Here is a 26,283-nt window from a genome sequence, read left to right on the forward strand (position 1 = left end):
CTCCTTGAAGACAAGGACAGTATCGCCACTGTATCCCCAGTGCCTTGCACAAAGTAGAGCTCTATATTTCTAGGATATACTGGACTGAAAGCATCTGTGGTTTTTTGAATATCAAGCCCTTTAGAATCTGGCAACAGCTATAACGAAAACACACGTAAACCATGATGAACTATAGACAGCACCAACAAAGAAAACATGATACTGCTGCTCTGGAACTGAAATATCCCCCAAATAATGAAAAATAATATGTTGGGGGCTGATACAGAGTTTATTGAATTAGATTTTTCTATTTACAACTGAGATCACATCTACATACTATTTTGCTAGTCTACATGGGTACATTATTTCCAACAAGCTTAAGACTTACCATGAATGGGCTCATTCATACAAAAACACACTCACACTAATTCTTTTAAAACAGTAGTGCATACATTATACTCCTCCTATAAAGCCAACTTTGATTAAAAACCACTAGTTTCAAAGCTCAGTCTCTGATTTTGAAGATGAACCAAGATATACGCCATATGATCCTACAATCTATTTTAGTCATTTTGTACAGCTGCTATCTTATTGGACTACAGTAAATATTTTTTAAAAGGACACCGATGAGGGGCACCATCTGGTGTTAACCTTAACCAGAAAGCTGGTTTCCTCCTCCTCCCCCCAAAAACCTTTGGCCAAGAGTTCTCCACTGTGAAGACTGAAAGGACCTGGTGACATTTCGGCATCAGTCCTGTTACCACTTGGAGGTAACAGAAGCAGGCTCATGTCCTCCTTTAATTCTACCACACTACATGACTCACAATTGGTTCTGAAATTAGAACGTTCACCATCGTACTTAAAATCTTAGGGGCATGAAGAGTCAGCTAGAACAAGGAAAAAGAAAGTCGCAGGTAGTAGGTAAGTAGGTGGGCACATGAAAAGCCAAGCTGCTCTGTCCAACACCAGTGTACATGTGCTTTAACTAAATGAACTCCAGAGGCCAACAGCAGCAGACCTGCTCAATTCACCTTCCAAATCAGAACAAGACCAAAAAGCTCAGGCTTGAGTTGTCAACTATGCATAGGTTCCGCCAGTGATGAGGAGCTCGTAAGCAGGATCTCTACTCCTTCTGCACAACACGATGCAGGCACACAGCATGCCCAGCAGCTGTTGAAAGAAAACAACAATGGGGAAAAAAGGCTGAAAACCCTCTCATGGCAGGTGTGTATTTCTTTGTTGGGAAAAGAGCTGTTTCAAAGTTCAATGACTTCAAATCATCAAAAAGGCAGTAACAACAGTGATAGAAGGAATTTCTTATGAGTACATTATTTTTTAAGGAACTAAGTCCTAAGCTTCAGCTTCCCTCCCAGGAACTCTTCGTAAAGCCAGCAGGGAATCAAGTCTCTCTTATTTGGCATCCCCACTACTAGTCTAGCGAGTGCTGTCCGAAAGAACTTTCTGCAGCGATGGAGACATACCACATATGCACTGTCATGTGGCCTCATGTGACTACTGAGCACCTGAAATATAGTTACTGCAACTGAGTTGCACTTTTAATTTTATTTAAATTAATTTAAATGTAGACACATGTGGCTAGTGGCTACCATTCTGGACAGCAAAGGCCTGGGGAGTAGAATGAGCAAGAATGTGTGTGTTTAATAGTGGTCTTTTCAGGTCTTTTGGTTTTTGGAAAACGAAATTCAGTATGTGAATAGCCCTATGGTAGAAAACAAATTCTGATGCCAAAAAAAATGCAGTTGGAAGGTTTTTTGTTTCCTTCACATTCACTATTTTTGAAATCCACGGTTCTGTGGTATTACATACATATTACTTTTGAAAGGTCACTCTTCCGTCATCATTTTATTTTAATAAGTCCTAAACCTTCTGTGGTAGCATATTGGAATAGTAATAAAGTCATGCCATGTTATTTTGGATAAGCAAAAGGATTAAGCTGGATTAAAGAGAAAATGATTCTAGAATTTTTGACCTACCTTCTCCCAAAATATAATTTTTTTTGTGAGATAATTTGCTGTTCTAACTTCTCATTGATGAGGAAAAGCCTCAGTTATTTGATTTTAAAAGACAGGGTCCTCTGTACATTTGGGGGTCAATCTAATTTCCGCAAAATGTACCCAATCCATAAACAGACTCTCAAAGTTTGAAGTGGAAGATTAACCACTACTAAGACACACATACACATAAGGATGTCCTCAATCTGAATTCTCCACGGTATAAAGTCACCCACTCCAATTTCTACCCTCACATTAACCTATATTCTGCCCATTCGGGATATATATTTCCTGCTCAAATCCATCAGTTTCACTATTTCACCACTCGCACCATTTGCACCATTTCACCATTTGCAAAGCACCTTAAACACACTTAAGAGGTGAATATTATTTAAAGTTTACTAAACAATTTAAGTCAATTCTAGACCGATGAAGTACCTAATTCCTAGAGAAATACATTTCTGTTCTCTGTACATCAAAACATTGTTAGAACAGCTATAAACTCAAATGCAATTATGTTCTCAGGCAATGTTAAATTGAGCAATAAAAATGCTAAGCTCAGAAATGACTGATTTGCTAAGGGAAAAAAAATCTCTCTTCCCACCCCCACCTCCCCACACTCCTTTCAATTGGTTAACTTCTATTAGAGAAGCCAGCATTCTCAAAATGAGGTCTGAAATAAGTATTTCTTTCCCAATTTGTTTATTTCAATGAAATCAACTTGTATTGATTTTAAAACAAATAAACTTGATAAAATTCTACTCATGCTTGGGAATCAGTCTGCTTAAGAATATTAAGCTCTACATAATAATGTCTTATCCTCACCATTAACTATTACAGGCTCATTTCCAAAGGCCTGCTATACTGAAATTCCATTGATTTTTGAAACATTCCAATAACATACTTGGAAACATTACACAAATATTTTATCTCCAACATTATTTCTTGCAATGAAATACTCTCTTGCAATATTCAAGGCATGAGAATTAAACTTCACTTAGCCCAAATATAACACCCAGCAACTGCAAAAATTGCAAAAAATGACTAGTGGTGATTAAAAAAACTGACTGGCAAAGTAAAATGTTCTATGATATACCATGTTGCTGGTGGTATGGGGAAATAGGCATTCTTATACAAAAATAAGAACTTTTGCACATTAGAAACACTCTTTTCTGAGAAAAAATTGGAAATACCTATCAAAATTCATTCATACATTCTGATACTGTAATTTCATAGTTATAAATTTTTGCTATACACAGCCCATCAATATTGATTAAAGTATGCCTATAAAATGGAATACTATGCAGACATGAAATTAAAAAGGCAGATCTATATCCAAAATACACTAATTTGTTTTTAAGAAGGTACAAAAGGTTGCAAACTATATGAATTCATTTATATAACATTTTGCAATGTTGGCCGGGGTGTGAGGGGAAGGAGGAGGAAGTTTCTCATTTTAACGAATAACTGGTAATTGAGGAGGAGGAGGAAAGGGCAGTCTCCACCGGCTTCACATGCGGCACAGAGACCAGAAAAAAAGCAACATGGCCTTGGGAAACAGTTCTTTATGAAATCTGCTCTTGATCGTTCTATCTTGAGGATATGCCAACTTCATGAGACCCCAAAGTAAAGACTTAGAACATTTTCCCCGTATTGCCTTTGTAGAGAGACAGCCTTACTCACAGCAGATACTCAGGAGCTTGACAAATCAAAATCTAGATTTTTGTCAATTATTATGACCAGATTCTTTAAATATAAAATTCATAATTGATCATGAGTTAAGAGAGTGGCTACTCTCAAAGAAGTGAAATATCCTAATTAATAAGGGGTACATCAAAATTTTTAAAACCTCATTCTTTTATATTCAAAAGTCCTGTTATTATAATTAACTGGTATTTTTCAGGTTTTTCTTTCTTGGTCACTTTGGTCCTACCCAAATCTAGATTATTTAATGGACTAGAGCAAGAGTCACCAAACATTTTCTTAAAGGGCCATATCATAAATATTTTAGGCTTTCCAAACCAAGACAAAAATCAATCAATATTGTAACTACTCAACTCTGCCATCTTACCTCTGTATTTTATCCAGCTAAAGTGTCAATTAACTGTCAGGTTTCCTGACAAAATTTAGGAATTTAATCTTCTGCAAATCTTATACTTGTAATTGGAGGCAGAGTACAAACAAAGGCAGGGGTCTCTAGAGTTGACACTCTCTGTGTGATGGTCATGCCATACTATCCTTGCTCACCCTAAATTTTGTTGCTAAACAAAGAGGGCCAAGACTGGAGACTCTCCAACCATCCTCTCCAGCTCTAAATGTCTATATTAGGATCAGTGTATAAGCACAAAAGCTCACTGATCTTTCAGTTATTTCTGCCTTTGTTCAGGTTTTCCACACCCAGGGCACCAATCTATCAGATTTTGAATACCAGAAGCTTAGAATGTTTACAGGTACTCTTAAAAACAATTAGGGAAAATTATTAATTCAGATAAATTTTATCCCCTTAAAACCCAAGTTTTTAAAATTTTCAAAACCACTACGTTTTGAGTCTGTGAAAGCTCTGAATCCCTAAACTTAAGCAGCCTTGCTGAAGTGAAAAAATCAAGCTTTATCAGCTTTTACTTAAGTCAGGGTGACTTAAGTATAAAACACATATGGCAGTCATATTTAAATTAAGAGACTAGTTAAAATATTTATTAGCCCCTATTGAAAAATATTTAATAAAGAAATGTCTGGCAGGCTAAGCCGCTTAACTAGATGAGGGACATAGCTAAAGTGATTATTTTTATCAGTCTTCTATATACACGTTGCATATTTCATGACCACAAGTACCATACAGTTCCAAAGCTTTTTTGCTGCATGCTAGTACATGTGGCTTTATTACTGAACATAAAATCATTAAGAATGCACAGTTCAGAATTCTATTTGGGAAAAGAGACCTTCCTCATATTTCATTATTTTTAGCTAAATGAATGTGTTTGCATAAATAATCAAAATATGAAATAAATCCCTGCTGATCATCAGATTACTGCTATGCAGAGCTACAAAGTAAATGCTTAGAAGGGCAAAGACCATGGCAAATAAAGAGGTAGGCTTTTTAATGAATCATTTCAGGGCTGTCTGAATATCAGCAAAGTAAACAATCATCCCTTTGCCATTTTAAAAGGCCTTTCCCATTAAATACACTAGCTTCTGTTCAAATATACAAAGAGCAAGCAATCCAAGCAACTTACATTTAAACTAGCAATTACATTGGTTTTATTTAACAAATAAAAGTTATCTACATTTTTCTTTTTTAAAAAAAAATTTTTTTTTGGTAGAAATGGAGTCTTATTGCCCAGGCTGGTCTCAAACTCCTAACATCATGGGATCCTACTCCTCGGTCTCCCAAAGTGCTGGGATTACAGGTGTAACCCATCACACCTGGCTCTTTTAGCTCTTGAAATAGGTTTCAGGCTTAAGAAAGCATAAGCTGAGGCTGGGCGCGATGGCTCACGTCTATAATCCCAGCACTTTGGGAGGCCGAGGCAGGTGGATCACCTGAGGTCAGGAGTTCAAGACCAACCTGGCCAACATGGTAAAAACCTGTCTCTACTAAAAATACAAAAATTAGCTGGGCATGGTAGCGGGAACCTGTAATCCCAGCTACTTGGGAAGTTGAGGCAGAAGAATCACTGGAACCTGGGAGGCAGAGGTTGCAGTGAGCTGAGATCACACCATTGCACTCTAGCCTGGGCAACAAAAGCAAAACTCTGTCGCAAAAAAAGAAAAGAAAAGAAAAGAAAAGAAAAGAAAGCATAAGCTGGGTGCAGTGGCTCACGCCTGTAAATCCCAACACTTTAGGAGGCCAAGACAGAGGATTGCTTGAGGCCAGGAGTTTGAGACCAGCCTGGGCAACATAATGAGACCCCATTTCTGAAGAAAAAAATAAAAAAATAAAAATAAAAATTAGTCTGGTGTGGTGGCCCGTGCTTGTAGTCCCAGCTACTGGAGAGGCTGAAGCAGGAGGATCGCTTGAGCCCAGGAGTTCAAAGTTACAGTGAGCTATTATCATGTCACTGCACTCAAGCCTGGGTGACAGAGTGAGACCTTGTCTCTATTTTTAAAAATTGTTGTGTTTAGTGCAAGAGACCAGTGCTGTAATACCAGTTCTTGATTTAGGTATATGAATGTATAAAACCTGTGAGGACAGAAAAACAAGAACTAGAGGGAGAACTAGCATACAAAAAAACTGAATAAAGCTTTGTATTCCCAAACTGAAAGAAAGAAGTACAATTTTTAAAAATTTTGTGACATTCTAATAAAATATCTTCCAAGAATACACTAAGACAACAGTTCGTTTATGTTTTGAACAGGTCACTCACTGATCAAGAAAGACAGTAAGACGAGGAGTTCCCTCAACACGTGGTCCCTCCCCATCCAGATTTCTGGTTTCTTTAGACCATTCCGGGTCTAGGTGTATAGACAAGAAATGGAAAACATGGGAAACTGGAGGCCAGTACCTCAGTCACTTCCACATTACCTACATACACAAAGATTCACTGTGATGGGGATTAAAACCATTCAGGGCTAACAACAGAGAACCAACTCACTCCAATAGAACTCCTTGGCAAGCTGTGCTTACCTGAATAGCTGCAAATGCCAGTGCGGCCCAGATCACATGCATCATGATTTCTTGTAGCTTCTTCACAACTAGAGCCTCACACCCCTGTAACAAACACAGTCATCCTCGTTAGAAGTGTTCTTTAAAAGTTAAAGCTGCAGATTCACAGGCCACTGACCCACTTACAGAAAGGAAAATGACAGAAACTGAAAGAGTGGAAAAAAGATTCCATGATTGGTATAATTTACAGACATGTAATTAAAACAAAGACATGCATTTTATAATAATTTACAGTAAAACAATATATGACATTAAAGACAAGCAAGGTGGCAGAAAAGAAGTCCCAGATGGTGATAAGACATGGTGAAAAACAGGTTAATCAAGCTAGACTCAAGTCGTGGCCAAGAGACTCACCTCAGCATAGAGGTCGGAAGGGTGGGCCAGGCTGCCATTACAATTGCTGGCAGTCTCTCTGCAGCAGCTAAGAGGGACACTCTGGTTTTTGGTTTCTTTGAACCAATCTGTATTTTCCCAGTCTGAGTAGTTGTGAATTCCACAACAATGCAGCTAAAGGAGAAGAGAATAAGTATTATTTCTCACAAAAACCAAATACCTGAAGTTCCATGTACTACAGAGCTTTAAAATAAGCTACTCTAGACCAGTGATGTCCGATACAACTTTCTATAATAATGGAAAGTCTGCATGATCCAATATAGCAGCCACTAGCCACATGAAGCTCTACTGAGCACTTAAATTGTGGCTAGTGTGACTAGAAAACTGCATTTTAAATTTTAATGTACACAGCCAGACATGGCTAGTGGCTCCAGAATCTCCATATGAAAAGTACATTGCCAGGCCGGGTGCAGTGGCTCACGCCTGTAATCCCAGCACTTTGGGAGGCCGAGATGGGCGGGTCACCTGAGGTCAGGAGTTCAAGACCAGCCTGACCAACATGGTGAAACCCCGTCTCTCCTAAAAATACAAAGGCTGAGGCAGGAGAATCACTTGAACCTGGGAGGTGGAGGTTGCAGTGAGCCAAGATTGCACCACTGCACTCCAGCCTGGGCAACAAGAGTGAAATTTCGCCATCTCAAAAAAAAAAAAAAAAAGAAAAGAAAAGTACATTGCCTGTAAGCGGTAGTTTCTAACTAAGGAAAATCTTCATGTCTTACATGTTAAATATCTGGTTCCAAGTTAAATATTATTTCCAATGACAAAGTATTTAAAATATTTGGTCTTAAAAATTTTGAGATTTGCTTTAAGATAATGAAGCAAAAAGTAAGTAGGGGCAATAAGACTGATGAAAAGTTGATATTACTGAGGCAAGGTCGGGGTGCAAACATCTATTACACTATTCTTTCTACCTTTGTGTGTATCAGACTGTCCATAACAACTTTTTTTTGACAGTTTGTCTGTTGCCTTTTCTGATCTTGTTTTCTAAAGGTATATATAGACCTCCCACCTCCCCTGGAGTCAATCTGGACTCCCACCTTTCCTGTGACACATACCTCTCTCTTGCGTCATCACCCCTTTGGCTAAGTACTTTGGGAGAGTACAGACTGGGGTCAGGGAAGGGGAATTCAGATGATAAAAAAAAGTTCAAGATGTTTCTCATCTGGCTAGGTGATGAAATAAACTTTTCAAGGGTGAAGGTTGGGGAAAAATATTGGTCACATCAGGATAGCCATGTATGTGAAGGAACACGGCTAATTTACACAGAAATAGCAGTTAGTTTAATGTTGACCCAATAGTGATTGGTCCTCAAAAACAAATCTGCCTCAAGAAAGCTCACCTGTCTCTGTACATAATCAATAGCCCGGCTAGCAGCATCAGGGTTGGTTCCATTGTAGGTCTTATACACTTTCTGAATGCTGCGATCAACCTCATTTTCCACCTGAATCAGAACAAAGAATTCAGTCCCTCAAAAATACTAGTAAAAGTAACATTAGTCAAGGCTCCTACTAAAATACTTAAATGAAATGTTTGCAAGTTGCCAGATATCTATGAATTTCCTGTAAAGTTTTCTCCCTTCCTGCCTTCATCTTCATATAGATATAGATGAAGGCAGGAGGGAGAAAAGTGACAGGTAAAAATTCAGACATATACCACATAGATTCAAGCATTCAAAGAGAAGATTGTGTGCAAAATGGCAGGCTAACAATGTATTCAAAAGGGAGAAAAGTTGAGGCTTGGGATAGATGTCCTAAATTATAAATGGACGCCTTCCTTTTACAAATAAGTTTCTCAGAAGACTACTCATTTTCCTTTCCTAAAGGAGGTAAAACAAAGTAACTCTGAAGCTCCTGTAAGATACTTTTAGGACAAATGCCAACATTATTTCCATTTTATTTATTCAACGTTTAGAGTTGGCTAAATGTGCAAAAGTAATCGGCAGGTTTAAAAAAATCAGTCCTTAGAAATGGCACTTTATGAAAAAGCTACTGTTCAATGTATTGCAAAAAGGAGACAGGAAACAAGCTTCATAGCTTATTGCTGCCAATTACTAAAATGGCAAGCAAGTATCACTTAGTAAAGTTTGCTTGTACCAGATCCTCCTTACCCCTCGGAGGACTGGACTTATCTGGTAATTACAACAGTAATATCATAAGTCCATAAAATTGATAACCAGATCATAGGTAGGGACATAATCCATTGCATTTTTTTTTTTTAGCACAGCTTTACAGTACCTTACGTATCAATGATCTGAAAATTAACTTGGCATATTATGCCCTTGACTCAAAACCATTAAGTTATAATGAGAATGAGTCTATTATGTCTTTACCATGCCTCTAAAATTATACCCATATTAATTAACTTAAAGCAGGCTGTTTAGCCTTAAGTAGTACTAGAGGTAGACAGCAAAATCAGGCAAAATAGAAAGGAAGGAACGGTGAAATGATTAAAAAGAATGAAGGGCAAGAAAGGAGTGCTGGCACCAGCTGCCTTGGTGTTCTAAGTTGGCAGGACCCCTTGTTCCTCAGGACAGGGGTGGAAGGTGGGATCACAACTCACAACACCTTTTTCTATGTTTAGGACCAAAGCATTTTTAAAAGAGACAATGGAAAACGCAATTCTGAGTTTGGTTCTTCTAAAGCAGAAATCAGAAAATTATGCCTCCCCTCATATAGGCAATCTGTGTGCTGAGGAAATCTGAACAAACTTCTCAGCTAATTATTCATTTGCAGCTATAAATACCTATAATCAAGAACAATACATATATAACACTCTGCTATATTAAATGAGGTAAGGAGTCTTGACATGTAAATATTTGCCAATTAACTTTAGATATTTGAAATACAGATTAAACAAGTAAGGCAAAAGAAAATGTTTACTCTGATAAAATGAATGTGTTCTATTTTACTTGAAACACTTAAACCACCTTTTAAGGCATTATGTGAATTACAGTAGACAACATACCTTTGCTCTGTAAACATATCCCAAAACCACTACAACAACTTCTGTGACAAAAACCAAGAGCAGGATGATGACAAACTGTAAGAAAACATTGTTTAAAATTATATACAAATGAAAAAATTACTTTAAATACACTCTTGATTTAAAAAAAGTTATCAGAGATAATTGCTAGAAGTTTAAATGTTAACTCTGTTCCAACTATAAGAGCCAAGGAGTCTCATGTTCAAGGAGAGTAGCGTAGACTAAATACTCCTGCGTGTTCTCACAACACATCTTACCGTGGCAAGTCCACAGCGACTTTCCCGGATAGTGGCACAGCAGCCAATTAGCCCAATGATGAAAAGCAGGGCTCCTACAGCTATGATCACTACAGCAGGGATGAGCGTGTACACATCTTCAAAGAAGTGGTCATAGTCATCATAAGTGATGAAGACATAGGCTCCCACATAGCATAAAATGCCAGCTGCCCCCTGTAGAAAACAAAGTCAGTACTGGTCTCTAAGCACTGCTGGTAAAAATTTCCTATTATTGCTTAGTATGGTATAATTTAATGAGAGTTACCGTAACTGTTACAGACTTTTTTCAGTAAAGCTGAAAATTCTATGATTCCTTATTAAGAGCATTTCTATACTAGATAAAATTAAAAAGTTATCCACACTTCACCTACTTTTCAAGAATTGATGGTTCAGCTAGGACCAAGAAACCATAACCAAATAATAACAATGATGATGACACACACCTACACATCCCTAAAGGCTTACTGTAGCTCAATTCCACATCCAATACGGATCAGTATGGTGGTAGGGGGATCTTTGCTCACTACAGTTGCCCTCAATAAGTGGGGAAATTTGGTAGAAATGACAGAGCTTGGATTTGAACTCAGGCAATCTGACTCCGGAATCTATACTTCTAATCTCTATCTACCCCACCTCAAGGAAAAGAAAATACACCAACTAGTAAACATGATACCCACCCCACTTCCAAAAATCTTGCTGTCCTAGAGACAGTGAAATGGCAAAGCTAGAGGGCTCAGTCATTAAAGAACACTGCAAGTCCTCTATCAATTCTTTAGAATGGTGGTTCTCAAACTTTGAAGTGAATAGGAATTGCCTGAGGATCTGAATAACAAGCAGATTGATTCAGGAGGTCTGATGAGGAGCCTGAGAGTCTGCATTTCTAACAAGTTCCCAGGTGATGCTGGTGCAGCTTCTTCTTGGAGCGCACTCTGAGTAACAAGGTATTAAAGACCTAAAGGGAAAGTGAACACACAAAGACAAGTGATAGGTGTGTCTTATTTCAGCTGCTGCTCCAGGCATCATTCTCCAGCTGCAGAGTCTTACTTTCTCAGCTATTGTCAATTTTGCTATCTTTGGGTACCAGCTCTGTGCTGACAGCCCAATGCCACTGGCTCATATACAAACAAGCAAATGCAGTGTCTGAGTAAGTGTTAAAACATTTGGTTATCATTTGGATAACAATGAGTTATCATTTGTAGAGTACTTTGAAACTTTCACAAGAAGTATTTCATCATCCTTTAAAATTTAACATATAAATCATCTTCAAACTAGAAACAGCTGCCACAGTGATACTGGAAATATCATTAACTTCTCTGAACCTGAAAAACCAGATCATTTAAGTTTATGAAATTCAGTAAGCTTGGGGATCATCAGTATAATTTTTTACACTAGGCCATTAGGATCACTGTCAGATGAGGAAGAAAAAGACTCCATTTATGTAAATTTGGGAAAGTAATTTGATTTTTTAAAATGTAACATGAACTTTTTAAAGTGAGAAGACAACTAGAATAATGAAGGCAATTTTTAAAAACATTGTTTTAAAACTCTCTTCCTCTGGCTTCCAAGAGGCCCCACTGCTGGTTTTCTTCCTACTTCCCCAGGTGCTCACTTTTTCATTCTCTTCACGGACTCTGAGATGTTAGTGATCTCCAGGATTCTGTCTTCGGCCTTATTCTTTAGTCATTCTCTGGGCTCTCCGTGGGCTACAGCAGCTATGGCTTCATCAGTCATTGTAGCTCACTACCTGAGCTATCATCTCAGAACTACACATTTCCATCTGCAAGTTCCAGAGACATGTCATCCTCAACCTGTCTCAAACCCTTTCTGCCTTCCTGCCCAGCCCATCTAATCTTCCCTTACATTCCTATCATAGCAAAAGGTACCAGACATCTAATTTTTCTGGTCAAACATCTGAGGATTAACTTTCCTTGCCCCACCTCTATAACCCATAAATCACAAAACTTCAACTTTACTTCCAAAACATTATTCGAATACCTCAACTCCTCTTCAACCCCACTGCAGTGCTTCTGTCTTAATTTGGGCCTTATCTTATCCCCCTAAATCTTACTTATTGACTCTCCCTGCATCTTAATACATTCTTTATACTACCAGGGTTATATTTATTAAAAATACAAACCAGATCAAGCCATAGCCTTACTTAAAATCAGGATGAGGCAAGTGAGTCCCCGATGAACCAAGCTATTCCTCCTTTTCAGCCCCAGATCTCATTACCCCTTGTGAACTATGAACAATATAGAACTGTTATACCCAAATGGACCACATATTCTCTCACTTCCTTGCCTCCGCTGTTCTCTCTAGAATGCTCTCTTCAAATGCCTGGGAACTCCTTGTCGCTCATTAAGATGAAGCTTAAATGTTACCTCTTCCTTTTGGAAGCCATTCTTGACCATTCCAGGCTGGATTAGCTGCCCTTGGTGGACACAAACATCTCCCAGTGCATGGTTCTAACAGAATATTTATCGAAACGGTTGCAATTATAGCTATACCTGTCTCAACACACCTTGAGAGCACGAATTGTACCCATCTGTCCTTCACCCTTGTATCATCTAGAACAGTGCTTGGCAGACAGCAGGTATCAGTTAAAATTTATTGAGTACACCTCATCTCACCCCTTTCCCTTGAAATCACCCTCCCAACTCTCATAAGCTTTGGTTTGTATTTGCGTTGGTTTGTATTTGTATTTGGTTTGTATCTGGTTTCTCTTCAGTTCAATGCTTATAGCTTTTAGTTCACTATTCAATTATTTGGCAACTTAATCCAGCTTGCTGAATTCTGATGGCCATTACATCTGGAATATGTTAATATATCGTAAATATGTCATAAATATAAACACTGTACTTACAGCAAACTGCCTGTTCAAAGGTTCTCAGAGTTCACTGACATATTTGCTTTTGGGGCATGGTACTAGAGAATCAAGGTGAGCACAAAAGTGGGGGGGAGTGGAGAAGAGAAATAGCTTAATTTATCTTTATTTTATTTTATTTATTTTTTGAGATGGAGTCTCACTCAGTCGCCCAGGCTGGAGTGCAGTGGCCCAGTCTCAGCTCACTGCAGGCTCCGTCTCCCAGGTTCACGCCATTCTCCTGCCTCAGCCTCCCGAGTAGCTGGGATTACAGGCGCCCGCCACTACACCCGGCTAATTTTTTGTATTTTTAGTGGAGACAGGGTTTCATCGTGTTAGCCAGGATGGTCTCGATGTCCTGACCTCATGATCCGCCCGCCTCAGCCTCCCAAAGTGCTGGGATTACAGGCGTGAGCCATTGCGCCTGGCCAGATATAGCTTAATTTTAATTTGGGTGCATTTATTACAGAAGTATGTCAACTACTTAACACTCTTCCCAAATACCCCTTTTTATTGACTACTTGTGTGATATATATTCACACACATGTACACACATACATTTTGCTAAAGTAAATAGTATCAGTCCTCACGCTAAATTAGAAGCAATCTGAAGTGCAAATTAATCAAATTTTGTCATTTGTTTTTACTAGACGTTTCTCTATCCTTTAATGTTGTAGCTTTTTTTTACTCTAAAAGGCAGTATTTATTTCTTAAAAGGCTTGAGTTAAAATGAATTCCATTTCTGAGCTTTCGGTACACCTACTGAAACTTCACTAGCTTTAGCCTATGTAAATTCGAATGAAAATAAGAGAAAACTGGAGGCCATATGTACTTAACAATCAACCTAAAGCACAGTTCACTGAAGAACTACTTGCATTTTAGATATAAATTGATGAGTTTTCAATCTAAAGAGGTTCCTATGAGACTCACACTTAGTGCTGCTTGGAGGTGGGCCAAGGGAAATGTTTCCTCTGCTGCCACTGCCTCTCCCCCCTAAAAGAGGCACTCATCTGAAACTGAGACTACAAGAAAGCAGAAAAACCAGCAACAGAGACAACCAGATGCACAACAAATGCAATGGAGGGCTGTGGGGAGATGCCATTTGTAAAGCTGCCTCTTCTTTTCTGATAGACTCTACAACAGTTTTTTTTCCCAGGCTGCAGTCAACATCCAAGTCACACAACAAGATGAGAACATAACAAAGCTCTATTTGGCAACATATAGTGAAAGGAACTTACTAGTTGCACACACCAAAGAGAAAACTGCACGGATTGCTGATATGAAACTATACACATCAAATTGCTTATAAATAGACGATGTGTTTCCTAAATTGAAAACAGCTTCAAATTTTGCTTTTACTGAAATCTGTATATGGTGCTTATATCTTAAGCTGTATAATAAACAATTATGAAATGACACTGGTTACTTTGAAAATATAGAAGAGGTATCCCAGTAGCGGCTGAAGACCTAAAAACAGCCAAAAGTAATTGTTGTAATGATATCCAACCATCAATATGAAAAACACCCAAAAGAACATGGGAAACAGTATAGTAAATGGAAGAGAGGTTCTAAGAAATTCCTAACTAGTATGCATAGGGACTTTGTCGTCCCTCAGATTTTTAATGCAGAAATTGTGGCTATCAGAAAAGCTATATAAAAGGTGAGCTTAAATTCTTCTTTTGAAGGGCCATGATGGGATTGAGATCTATCAAAGGATCTGAGCTTTGCCAATAAAGCAGCTGCAAAGGAGGGGGCTGGGGAGGAGGGAGGTGCAACAGAAAAGGAGATGAAATGTAGAACTTGGAAGCAGCTGAACTGCTTTAGTCACCACTGAGAAAATCTGAGCCTGTAAGGAGGATTTGTGCCAGGACAGTATACTAAAAATATTCACCCTTTTTACAAAGAAGTGAAAGGAAATTTAGGCAAAAGGCTGAGGTCTGAAATTACAGAAAGAATAATTTTTTAAAAACCATTCTTCTTTATCTTTTAATAAGCCTATACTCTAAATTAAGTCACAACATTTTAAAACTTTAGGAGAGCCAGTGCTTTTCCACTAAGCTGTCTAAAAAATAAAGCCATCTTGTTATAAAATTTTGCAAGTATATGAGTTCCAAAAGTATGATACTTCATTTTATGCTTTTACCCTTCCTCTACATATGCACAAATGTGAAATATCTTAAAGAGATTTCATTCTTATATGAGATTGCTTTTTCCATAGCTTAGAAACTAGTTTTTGGGGGGGTAATTTTCAAATATTCTATGAAAGAGACAAGTAGATAAAATGTTAAAATCTGGGCCAGGCGCAGTAGCTCACACCTGTAATCCCAGCACTTTGGGAGGCCAAGGCCGGCAGATCATCTGAGGTCATGAGTTCGAGACCAGCCTGACCAACATGCAGAAACCCCGTCTCTACTAAAAATACAAAATTAGCCGGGCGTGGTGGCACATGCCTGTAATCCCAGCTACTCAGAAAGGCTGAGGCAGGAGAATCGCTTGAACCTGGAAGGCAGAGGTTGCAGTGAGCCGAGATTGCACCACTGCACTCCAGCCTGGGCAACAAGAGCAAAACTCAGTCTCAAAAAAAAAAAAAAAAAGTTAAAATCTGTAAAACTATTAAATTCCTTTTCATCAACCACGGTGTAACCTGCCATTGGAATGTGGCAATATTAAAAATGAAACAGATTTGCTACAAGTGGGGAGATAAAGTAGCTCTGTTGCCAAAAGTATACCTATATGGAGATTTAGAAATACGAAGGCGAAAGCATCCCACAGGACATTTTGGGCGAAGCTGAAGCAAAGAATAGAAGTGATTTTCTTGCAGTGGTATGTAGTAGCCATTGATGATGATTCCCATCTAGAACTGGCAAGAATCAAGACAATGTAAAGACAAGGCACCATCTGGACTTTATTCACCTAAAAGCACAGTGCCTGACAAATTCTTGCTTGCCTGTGTGAACTGCTCCCTTCGGAGTGATTTTTGCCAAAGAATCAATTAATAAAGTAGAAGTGAATGGAGTGTTGAGAGAAAGGAAAAAAGTCAAGAAGTAAAAGACTGAGCAAAAAATGCTGTACTCTAGACTTTGTAAGAAAGCAGGTTTTAAAAGCAGAGGGGAAAAATCGGCAGGAATCCATCTTATGCATATATCTTTTTAACATTAAATCCAGAGTTTCCTGTACTGTCATATTATTTTTCATATACCTCTTTTCTCTCCTGGGAAGAATCATTGGTAATTCCACACAGTGGATTTCTGAAAGCTTCCCCAAACTTCACCCTTATGCCATTACAAGTGTCTTAAAATCATCTTAAATCGTTTAGCATTCTACTTGCCATAATGTATATTCTCTAATTCAACCATGCTTTCACCTCTGACTTAATCTGATAGAACAGTTTACGTCACTAAACACAACTACTTCTTATGTAAGTCCACTACCTGAATATATCATTTACTCTCCTACCAACTCTCAAGGAAAAAAGGCCATTCCAAAGACTCCAAATCCTCTTTCAGAAATTAAAGCTACTCTTACCAAGAATTTCTGAAGCTATTAAATAATATCATTTTCTACCTAAAAAACTGATCAGCAATAAAGTTAAGGAGTATTCAAAGATGTGTGAGGGTGCAGAGAGAAGGGCCCTCAGATGGGTGGAAGCACAAACTAATAGAGAATCATTTTTTTGGAAACAATCTGGCAATACATATCTGCCTCAGCATTGATGCCTTTATACCTACTTATTCCACTTCCAGGAATCTACCCTTTAGAAAGTTAGTCAGAAACACAGATTTGTGTAAAAGGTAATTCATCGAGATGTTGTAATGAAATTGTGGCTGCAAAAATGAAAATGAAAAAGCCCTGGTATTCAGAGGTGTGTCTGCATTCAGCCCTGAAATATTTTCTTAAAGCATCATTTAATAATATGCTTGTGGTGTGATAGGGGAAAAAACACATATATCACATATTGGAAACAAACCAAAATGTTGATATTGGTTGTCTCTGGGTGGTAGAATTATGGGTGATATCAGTTTGCTTTTTAAAATACTTTAGTGTCTTCTTTAAAATATATTACTTGCATAATTAGAATAATAGTTAAAATTGTGTCTGAAATTGAGGCTTTAATGTTCTCTCACCAATGAATTCATTCCTGGATGTGTCCTTAACCAACCAAAAACAGACACCTCTTCCATCCTAAATATTTTAGGCACCTCTGCCAATCTCTCCCACTTACCACTTTTCTCAGGTCTGCGTGGCTTTGACTCATCCTGTACATGTTTTCTGATTATCTAACACAATTCTTTCAATGTACATTATGTTCCTTTTCTCATAAATATTACTTTTCAAGGAGACAAGTTTTTTTTAAAGTCCTACTTAAATTGGGGTGTAAAGTTTTATGTGTGTTTTTTTAACTCACCACTATACTAACGAGAAAATTCTATTTTTTTTTTAAGACAGGGTCTTGCTATGTTGCCCAGGCTGGCCTCAGACTCCTTCGCTCAGGGGATCCTCTCATCTCAGTCTTACTTGTAGCTAGGATTACAGGCATGTGCCACCACGCCTGGCTAAGAGTTTAAAGTTCTGACAAGCCACTTTTGCCATCAACATCACTATTATTATTGCCATTATTCTTAAATTAGAAATATTTTAATCCTTTTTACTGCTATTACTCTGATGATATGCCAAAGGTCATGCTCCTCAATTCTGCCTTATTTTCACCTTTTCTCTATTTGGTTTTTCATAATCATTATTAAACCAGCTTAACAAAGTTGTTCTATTTAATCCAATATCTACTGGCTGAACAACTCAAAATTTCAGGTGGCAAAGAAACTGGAGATTAACCAATTGCCATTGCCAAATTATTGTAACAGCATGGAAATTGGCTGTTTCCAGACGGTAGGGCTCCAGAGGTTATCTGAGAAGCCTGAAATTTAAATATGCATTTTCTTTGAGACCCTCTGTTACCCCACCCTACTCTAATTGTAAAAAGAGTCCATTACAACATCATAGGAGCCTGAGGTGCTTAAGCTTTGTAATGCTAGAGTTCATCCACACTTGGGTTATGTGTTTAATCAGTAGCAACAACAATGTAAGTTACAAAATGTCAACATTTATTCTAGAACCCCTTTAGTAGATTAAAAACAACACATAAATGCAGATAATTTTTCTTACCTATTAACTCTGCCTAACTACTAAAAGGAAGACAGTGAGGAGAAGGAAGAGGAAGAAGATATGCCAATATTTTTCAATAAAGACTTACTTGAGACCAGCCATGAGTAAGATTTCTGGGGGAGAGGTGCATGTAGAAATTTAATTCGATGAAAAGTCTACCCTCTCTCCCCATTAGCTGTCAGACTACAGGGACTGTGTTTACTCTATTTCTCAAAAAAAGGTCAAGGGTAGATATTCAACACACATTTACTCATGAATGATTCTTAGTACACCCGTCTGGTCTAAGTACAAACTTTATGGAATACAGTTTCTGAAAAAAAAAATCAAACAAGCCTAACCTGAATTGGATCTTATGGAATAAAATTCATTAAATTATTTCAAAGCATGATAAATATCCTAGAAAGCTAATAACCCATTCCCTAAACTGCAACTAGAGAGAGCGCCCCTGCTGATTCCAAGTTCTAAATGATTACTCAGGGCCACAAGGCTCTTGGTCAGTGGACAGGTGACTAAGAATGTCGTAAGAGTGGAAACATTCATTTTCTTAACTGTTGAAGACAAACTAAGACAGACACTTCCTATTATGTACTTGCTTCCTGACAAGTTAGATTTTCTTCTAGTGAATTGAAAACAAGCATGAAAAAGCAAAGTTAGCTGAAGGTGTGTCCCATGACATATTCTTTGTCAGAGCAGTCATTCATGATAGGAGAAATACAGGAAGTAGAGAAACAAATTCCAGGATATCAGATGCAGGTTCCGGTTTAAAAGTATCATATTACCACCTCGAATGTGTAGGATGTGCTGGAAAACACAAAGTATGTACAAGATTTGTGACAAGGGAGAACCACACTTGAAATACCTCATTATAAAGTTTTATTTTTTAAACAAAAGCATGACGGTATAAACCTCTTAGTAATTTGAACATAGCAAGTATATTTTTGCCTTACAGCCTATAGCCTGTTCCTTCAGTTCTGAATCCCCCCAGTCTCCCAATCTCTTCCAAATCACCCAAGTCAGCAACTTCTTATACTCCAGATTTTTTTTTGCCAACATAAAGCACGACCCAATCACTTTATCACATCACCCTTTAATTCTCTGCATAGCACATCACTCTGATCATTTTTCTTGTTTATTTTTGTGTGTCTTGCTTCACCGGAAAGTAAGTTCTGTAAGAATAGGGATTTTTCACTGTCTTTTCATCATTTATCAACAATATAAGCACAAAGTAGGTGCTCAAATATTAGTGTTATATTTAACAAAGCAAATTTTCCTTAATTATATACATTCACAGACATAAGCGTGATAAGTTTTATTTATTTATTTTGAGATGGAGTCTCGCTCTGTCGCCCAGGCTGGAGTGCAGTGGCTCGATCGCCGCTCGCTGCAAGCTCCGCCTCCCGGGTTCACGCCATGCTCCTGCCTCAGCCTCCCGAGTAGCTGGGACTACAAGCGCCCACCACCACATCTGGCTAATTTTTTGTATTTTTAGTAGAGACGGGGTTTCACCGTGTTAGTCAGGAGGGTGATCTGCCACCCTTGGCCTCCCAAAGTGCTGGGATTACAGGCATGAGCCACCGCACCTGGCTGATAAGTTTTATTTTTAAAGGCAGGATAAGTTTTAAAGGTTACATATGGCTTTCAACTACAATTTATATGTGTAAAGTATTTCATATGAATGAATGATGGTTAGTGAAGGTGACACGTTCCAAAGCTATTTCTAAAGGCATTTATTTAAAAGGCGTTTGACTTTTTTGTGGTACTTCCCCCACTCTACAGGTGTCTCAGTTTTATCACCTCTCAGATGAAAAACAACAACCTAAATAGATATTTAAGATTATAAATTCTATAAGCATGGACAAAGCTTTCTGTTCCAGTCCCTGTAATGCCTAAGATAAATATGAGCAAAATAAGTATTAGCCAATTAGTTTTTCTAATAGGGTTTAAAAAAAAAAAGTAAAGGTAATTTGTATAACATAGGACTTGATTAAATAATCAATTAATTTACCGGAATAAAAACTTAATGGTAGGAAGTACTGATTTAAACTTGTTTTAGACGAGCCCTCTTTGGTCAGATTAAATGACTTACCAAACTAAAAATCCTGTCTGACCTTGGTACAAAGGTGCAGTTTACAGAATAGGCTAATGACTACTTAATACAATAGCCTTTGCTGGGCGCAGTGGCTCACGCCTGTAATCCTAGCACTTTGGGATACCGAGGCAGATGGATCAAGAGGTCAGGAGTTCGAGACCAGCCTGGCCAATATGGTGAAACCCTGTCTCTATTTAAAAAATACGAAAATTAGCTGGGCATGGTAGCGCACGCCTGTAGTCCCAGCTACTCGGGAGGCTGAGGCAGGAAGATCGCTTGAACCCGGGAGACAGAGGCTGCAGTCAGCCAAGATCGCACCACTGCACTCCAGCCTGGGCGACAGAGTAAGACTTCGTCTCAAAAAAAAAAAAAAAAAAAAAAAAAGCCTTTAAAATTTAGTCATTTACCTAAAACACTTCTAACCTTCTTCAATAAATCCTCATGGGTCCAGCATGAATACACTTATATTTAAAGCCTCATCATTCCATAAAAACAGAGATCCAAGATGATCCAAGCTGTACATCCTTTCACTTGTCCAAGATTATCTTTCAAGCTACAAATCTTAATATTCTAGAATTTGGTGAGAAACTGTCTTAGTCTGTTTTCTGTTGCTTAGAACAGAATACCTGAAACTGGGTAATTTAAGAAATTTTTTACATACATGGAGGCTGAGAAGTTCAAGGTCAAGGGGCTGTAGCTGGTCAGGGCCTTCTGCAGAGTCCTGAGGTGGCCCAGGACATCACACATGGTGAGGGGGCTGAGTATGCTGGCTCACCTCTCTCTGCCTCTTCTTATAAAGCCACCAGTCCCATTCCCATGAAAACCCATTAATCCATGAGTAGATTAATCCATTCATGAGGGTAGAGCCCTCATGACCCAATCACCTCTTAAAGGCCCCATCTCTCAATACGGCCACATTGGGGATTCAGTTTCAACATGAGTTTTAGAAAGGACAAACATTCTAACCATAGCAGGAGTTCCCTATTTCCATTAAGACAAATTTCAGGATTTTAGAAATGACTGTTTCTGCTTTTGGTTTGTGCCTTTCCACAGTAACATTATTACAGCATTGTTCCAAACTATCTACACCAAATCAACAGTAACGATTTTAGCTGTCAGATAATTTACAGCCTGAGTATTTCAGGTATATATCTATCTCCATGTCACAGTTCAATGAACAAAATGCCAGCAGAATCAGGATATCAAGACATAAGAAAGTGTAGTTTAAAGGTCTTGCCAAAGCAATTAAACTTTGACCCTTGTTAACAATCAGCCATTACCATCTGACAGTGAAGAGCCAATGCAACATAGTTTTTATTGCCTACAGTTGCCCAAGGGAACCTAGGTAAACATTTGATAAGCTCTATGGAGAGTATGTTTATTCTTCCACTTATTCATCATCTCAAGGCATTAAAAGGAGGGAGGGGCCAGCATACAAGAATACATTTATTAGAACTGAAGAATGCATTACAAATTCCCAGGAAGAATCTTTTAACATTTTTTAATGTACTTCCTCATAATGACTTAATTCAAAACCAAACAAAGTGTCATGTAAATTCTGGTACAGTTTCTAATTTTAGAAATCTCAAAATCAGCATGCTTTAGAGAAGTGATTCTAACAACTTTCTTCTCTTTACAAATCTTCTGAAATCACACTTTGTCCTAACATCACAGTCTCTAGAGTATGGGACAACCTGGGTTTGAACGCAGGCTGTATCACACCTTGGGTGTGCTACTTTGGCTCAGTCAACCTTAATGTTCTCCTCTAAAATGTACCTAATATTCCCTGCTAGATGGGAAAGCTGTGAGGATATGCCATGTAAAGTGTTTAGCACAGTGCCTGGGGTATAGTAACTCAAATGTTAGTTGCCATTACCCATCATCATCAGATTCCCACAGTTAGTCCACAAACTAATACTTTCTTGGGAGACATACCTAATGCTGTTTCCTCATTAGCTACATTGCATTGTGCCACATTTGCCCCCAGCGTATCTGCTTAACTTCCTTATCACAGCTCACAAAAACTTTACTACCCTACTAACCAAGATAAAGCATATTTTTACTAAACATTACCACTTCAGTCTTGGCAATAACCCGCTATAAAAAGCACCACTGAAGTTCAAAATAACTTTCTTCACTGGAATAACAGTACATATATTTACACAATATCCAAAGATTCAGAGGAGTCACTTAGAACTGATATTTTAGAGTAAATAAAAATCTAATTTAAAGAAAATGGTTACTGTATTTCCAATATTTTGTTACATGAACAATTCCAGTCCCTGAGCTTGAATAACCTAGAATTCACCTAATATTCTTCAAAATCAAATAGTTATGGCCATAAATTCACAAGGAACTGTAAAGAGTACAAAGCCACATCTTTACCTCTTAGGTAGCTTACTAGCTGACAACGTGTTTCTCATTTGGGGACCCCTGAAAATTATTTTTCCTTTTAAAAAAGCCTGTAACTCTTAAAAAAGATAAATAAAAAATAAGTGAGAACACACGGTGCTTGGTTTTCTGTTCCTGCATCAGTTTGTTGAGGATGATGGCTTCCTGCTCCATCCATGTCCCTCTAAAGGACATGATCTCATTCTTTTTTGTGGCTGCGTGGTGTTCCACGGTGTATATGTGCCGCATTTTCTTTGTCCAGTCTACCACTGATGGCCATTTGGGTTGGTTCCATGTTTTTGCTATTGTGAACGGTGCTGCAGTGAATATATGCGTGCAAGTGTCTTTATAACAGAATGATTTATATTCCTTTGGGTATGTACCCAGTAGTGGGATTGCTGGGTCGAATGGTAGGAGAACGTCATATAATTTCTACATGCCAAGAAATAGTATTCTTCTTTTCATTTGTTTTCCAGTCATTTAGAAATGTAAATATTATTCTGGGCTCTCAGGTTGTAGAAAAACAGGTAGCTAACCGTTTTGTGCTCTTGGGCCAGAGATTGCTGACTCCTGGTTTATAACGAGATGCTATGAGAATTAATGACTTAATCATTGTAGAATACATTTCTCTTTATGGAATAAAAAATGTTATGGATGCATAAGTAGCAGTAGGTATATAGATACGTATTAAATTAGCAAAAGATGCCCTTATAATGGTCAGATTCACAAATCATGCCACATCTACAAAGAGAAGACTGATACGACTTTTGCTAATGGAACTGGTTCTACATGTGCATTTCATTCTTCACAATAAACTCAAGAAACTGAAAAAATAAAATAAAATAAATAAATAAGCCTGTAACTCAAATTAAAGTATAAGAAACACTGCTCTAATTGGAAAAGAAGAAATCACGGAAATGCCAATGTCGCCTGGGTGTTTGCCAACAGCTACTACCTGCCAGTTAGGACTCTTCACACACAAACGCCCCGAAGGACTCTGGCAATACAAGTGTGTAGCAAGTGCTTTTTAACATATAACCATCCTTTTATGAGACAGCTGTCAGGATAGAAGTTTTATCCCTTGTTGGGGGGTCGGGGGAGGAGGAAAGGATTCTTTCCAGAACAGGTGTGCGTATGCGTGGGAGGGAGGAGCTGAATGGGGAGGAGGAAGAGGCACAGTATGGTTAACCGGAATGTTCAAGGAGTGCTCTGGCGACTGTGGACGGAGCTGTCCAGGGCACTCAAGTGTTTAAGGAAATGACAAGTTCAGAGAGGCAAGGTGATTTGGGACCAGACTGAGGACTTCTGCTCCAAGACCAGGGGAAGGAGTTGAACCTTATTCTACCGCTGAAGCTTCTGTTTTCCTTATTTTCAGATCAAGTGGTGTGATAGAGGAAACGTTTTAAAAGATTTATCCGGGTGCAAAGTCCAGATGGGCTGGAGGGTGGAGAGACGGATAGGAACAACTTAGGTTACTATAAAAGTCCCTGATGAGATAAGGACCCAAACTAAGATGACATAAACATTCCTTTCAACGAGGGTGTACCCCTTAAAAATTCATAAGCCACCTTTTATTGAAAGTGAACTCATCACTTTCAAAATCTTGTGACATCTCCATCATATATTTAACCAAGAGTTATAATCTCACAGTTTGGTCACCCCCATGACCAAAACAAATAGACCGATGTTCTTGGTCAATGGATTATTTGGCTCCTCGAGTTGAAACCCTTCATTTTCTGGGCTGGTGACAGTCAGCCGGTTCTCCACACACAAAGGGCGTTAAGTGGAACCCCCGCCCCGGCTCCGCAGCGTCCCCGCGGATCTGCCCGCCTCGGGACGGCCACTCGTCTGCGGGGCCCCGACAAAGAGCGCGGAACCTGAGCCTCTGGGGAAGATCCTATTTCGAGCCCGACGTCCTGCTACAGTCTGCAATGAGCGCTCTCCGTCCAGCCCGCGACTCCGGGGGGGAGACTGGGGCGCCTGGCACGGAGCCAGCCCGCGTGGGCCGAGCGCGGAGGCGCCGGCTGGAGGCCGTGGAGTCCCTGAAGGCCTCCCCTCGCTGTCCTCCGCGCCCAGGCTCCCGGCTTGGTCCGGCAGGGACCTCGCGAAGCGGCCTCAAACCCGGCCTTCCCCTCGCCTCAGCCGCCTGAGGGCCCGCGCGCGGCCCCCGCGTGCCCGCCCAGGCCCAAGCCCGGCCCCCACGGGCGCCTCCGCCGCGGCCTCGCCCGGCCCCGCCGCCGGCCCCTCGCTCTGCTCGGCCCCGCTCACCCAGAAGATGAGGTTGAGAAAGACCAGCACGGTCTTGGAGGAGGTGATGCCGCACTGGCCCATGGCGCCGGTGGCCCGCGAAGGCCCGGCCCGGAGAGCGGGGCTGCGCTCACCGAGAGAGCGGCAATGGCGGCGGCGCCTCCTCGCTAGGAACTGCACGGCCTGCGCGGCGCTCCCCGCAGCCCCTGCGCCGTCGCGCAGCCCCGACCCCAGCAAGCGCCTCGCTCCTCCGCGCAGCCGCCGCAGTCCCCTCAGGGCTCCCGCGCCGCTCCCTGGCAACCGAGTCCCGCCCCCCGCGGCCGGTAGCTTCAGCCAATCGCCTCTGCGGAGGCTGCAGTGAGGCCACGCCTCTTAAAGGAGCCAAGGCCTCAGCGCCTTTTCTTGGCCTCTGGCCGCCCTTGGATGCAGATGGCTCCCTAGGGAGGTTCTGGTGGACCAAACCCACTCTCCTCCTATGACTTACGTTTACTATGCCACCCTTATAGATGATTCAGAGCCCTCTGAGTGCTATCTTTCTACCTAGCCCATTCTCCCCTAGGAAGGTTGGAGACACTAATCTCTCCCTGACCAGATTCTCCTGACCAGGTTAAAATCTTGGCAGCACTGTTGGTGAGAAGTGCAAAGAAAAACAACAAATACTTATGGAGAAACTTATTGTACCAGGCGCTGGGCTAGACCTCAGAAGAGTCAGAGAGGAGAAAAGGCTGGTGATGGCGTTAGCAAGGCAGAGACATGTTTGTGTGGGTGAGTGGTTGGGAACAAGTTCTATTCCAGGGTAGTAAGTTTTGGACCAAGATTCGCAACGATTACAGAAACATCTCTTTGCATTGCAACATTTCACATTCTTCCCCCAATCTTGAATCTGTCATAGCAATTAATTATTGGGTGCTCACCCGGTGCCAGGCTCCATTAATTCATTTAACCCCCACCACAACCCTGGATGGAAGGCACTATGGTTATCAGCCTCATTTTACTGATCGGGTAATTGAGGCTTAGAAAGGTTAAGAAGTTCGCCCAGAGCCACACATAGTAAGTGGTCTAGTGCAAAAACCACATCATCAGTCACACAATAAACTGCCTCTGTTTGCTGTCTTTCCTGCCATTATAATCCTGCACTCCCTCCTTGACCGCGCCCGTAAGGATTTCCATTTACTGGTCTTTATCAGCTCGCTCTCATGCAATCTCCCCGACTCATCACCTTTCCCAGG

The 26,283-nt window shown here is 39.8% G+C and overlaps 1 protein-coding gene across 2 annotated transcripts; it reads right to left on the reverse strand.

The window, feature by feature from the left end:
* Window positions 1–249: 249 nt before the first annotated feature.
* On the reverse strand, window positions 250–25,374 carry TSPAN3 (tetraspanin 3). Of its 2 annotated transcripts, none has more exons than XM_034939223.3 (7): window positions 25,076–25,374; window positions 10,287–10,478; window positions 10,012–10,086; window positions 8,387–8,488; window positions 7,009–7,161; window positions 6,616–6,699; window positions 250–1,149 (listed from the first exon to the last, which is right to left on the reverse strand). In XM_034939223.3, exons 1-7 carry the CDS (start codon window positions 25,136–25,138, stop codon window positions 1,057–1,059), a joined length of 762 nt encoding a protein of 253 aa, XP_034795114.1. In that variant the 5' UTR covers window positions 25,139–25,374; the 3' UTR covers window positions 250–1,056. The 2 variants fall into 2 exon arrangements, with proteins under 2 accessions (XP_034795114.1, XP_008970646.1); XM_008972398.4 differs by lacking the exon at window positions 25,076–25,374 and having other exon boundaries at window positions 10,287–10,360; window positions 10,393–10,456.
* Window positions 25,375–26,283: the final 909 nt, after the last annotated feature.

The sequence above is a fragment of the Pan paniscus genome, chromosome 16, assembly GCF_029289425.2.
Source record: "Pan paniscus chromosome 16, NHGRI_mPanPan1-v2.0_pri, whole genome shotgun sequence".
NCBI classification, from domain to species: Eukaryota; Metazoa; Chordata; class Mammalia; order Primates; family Hominidae; genus Pan; species Pan paniscus.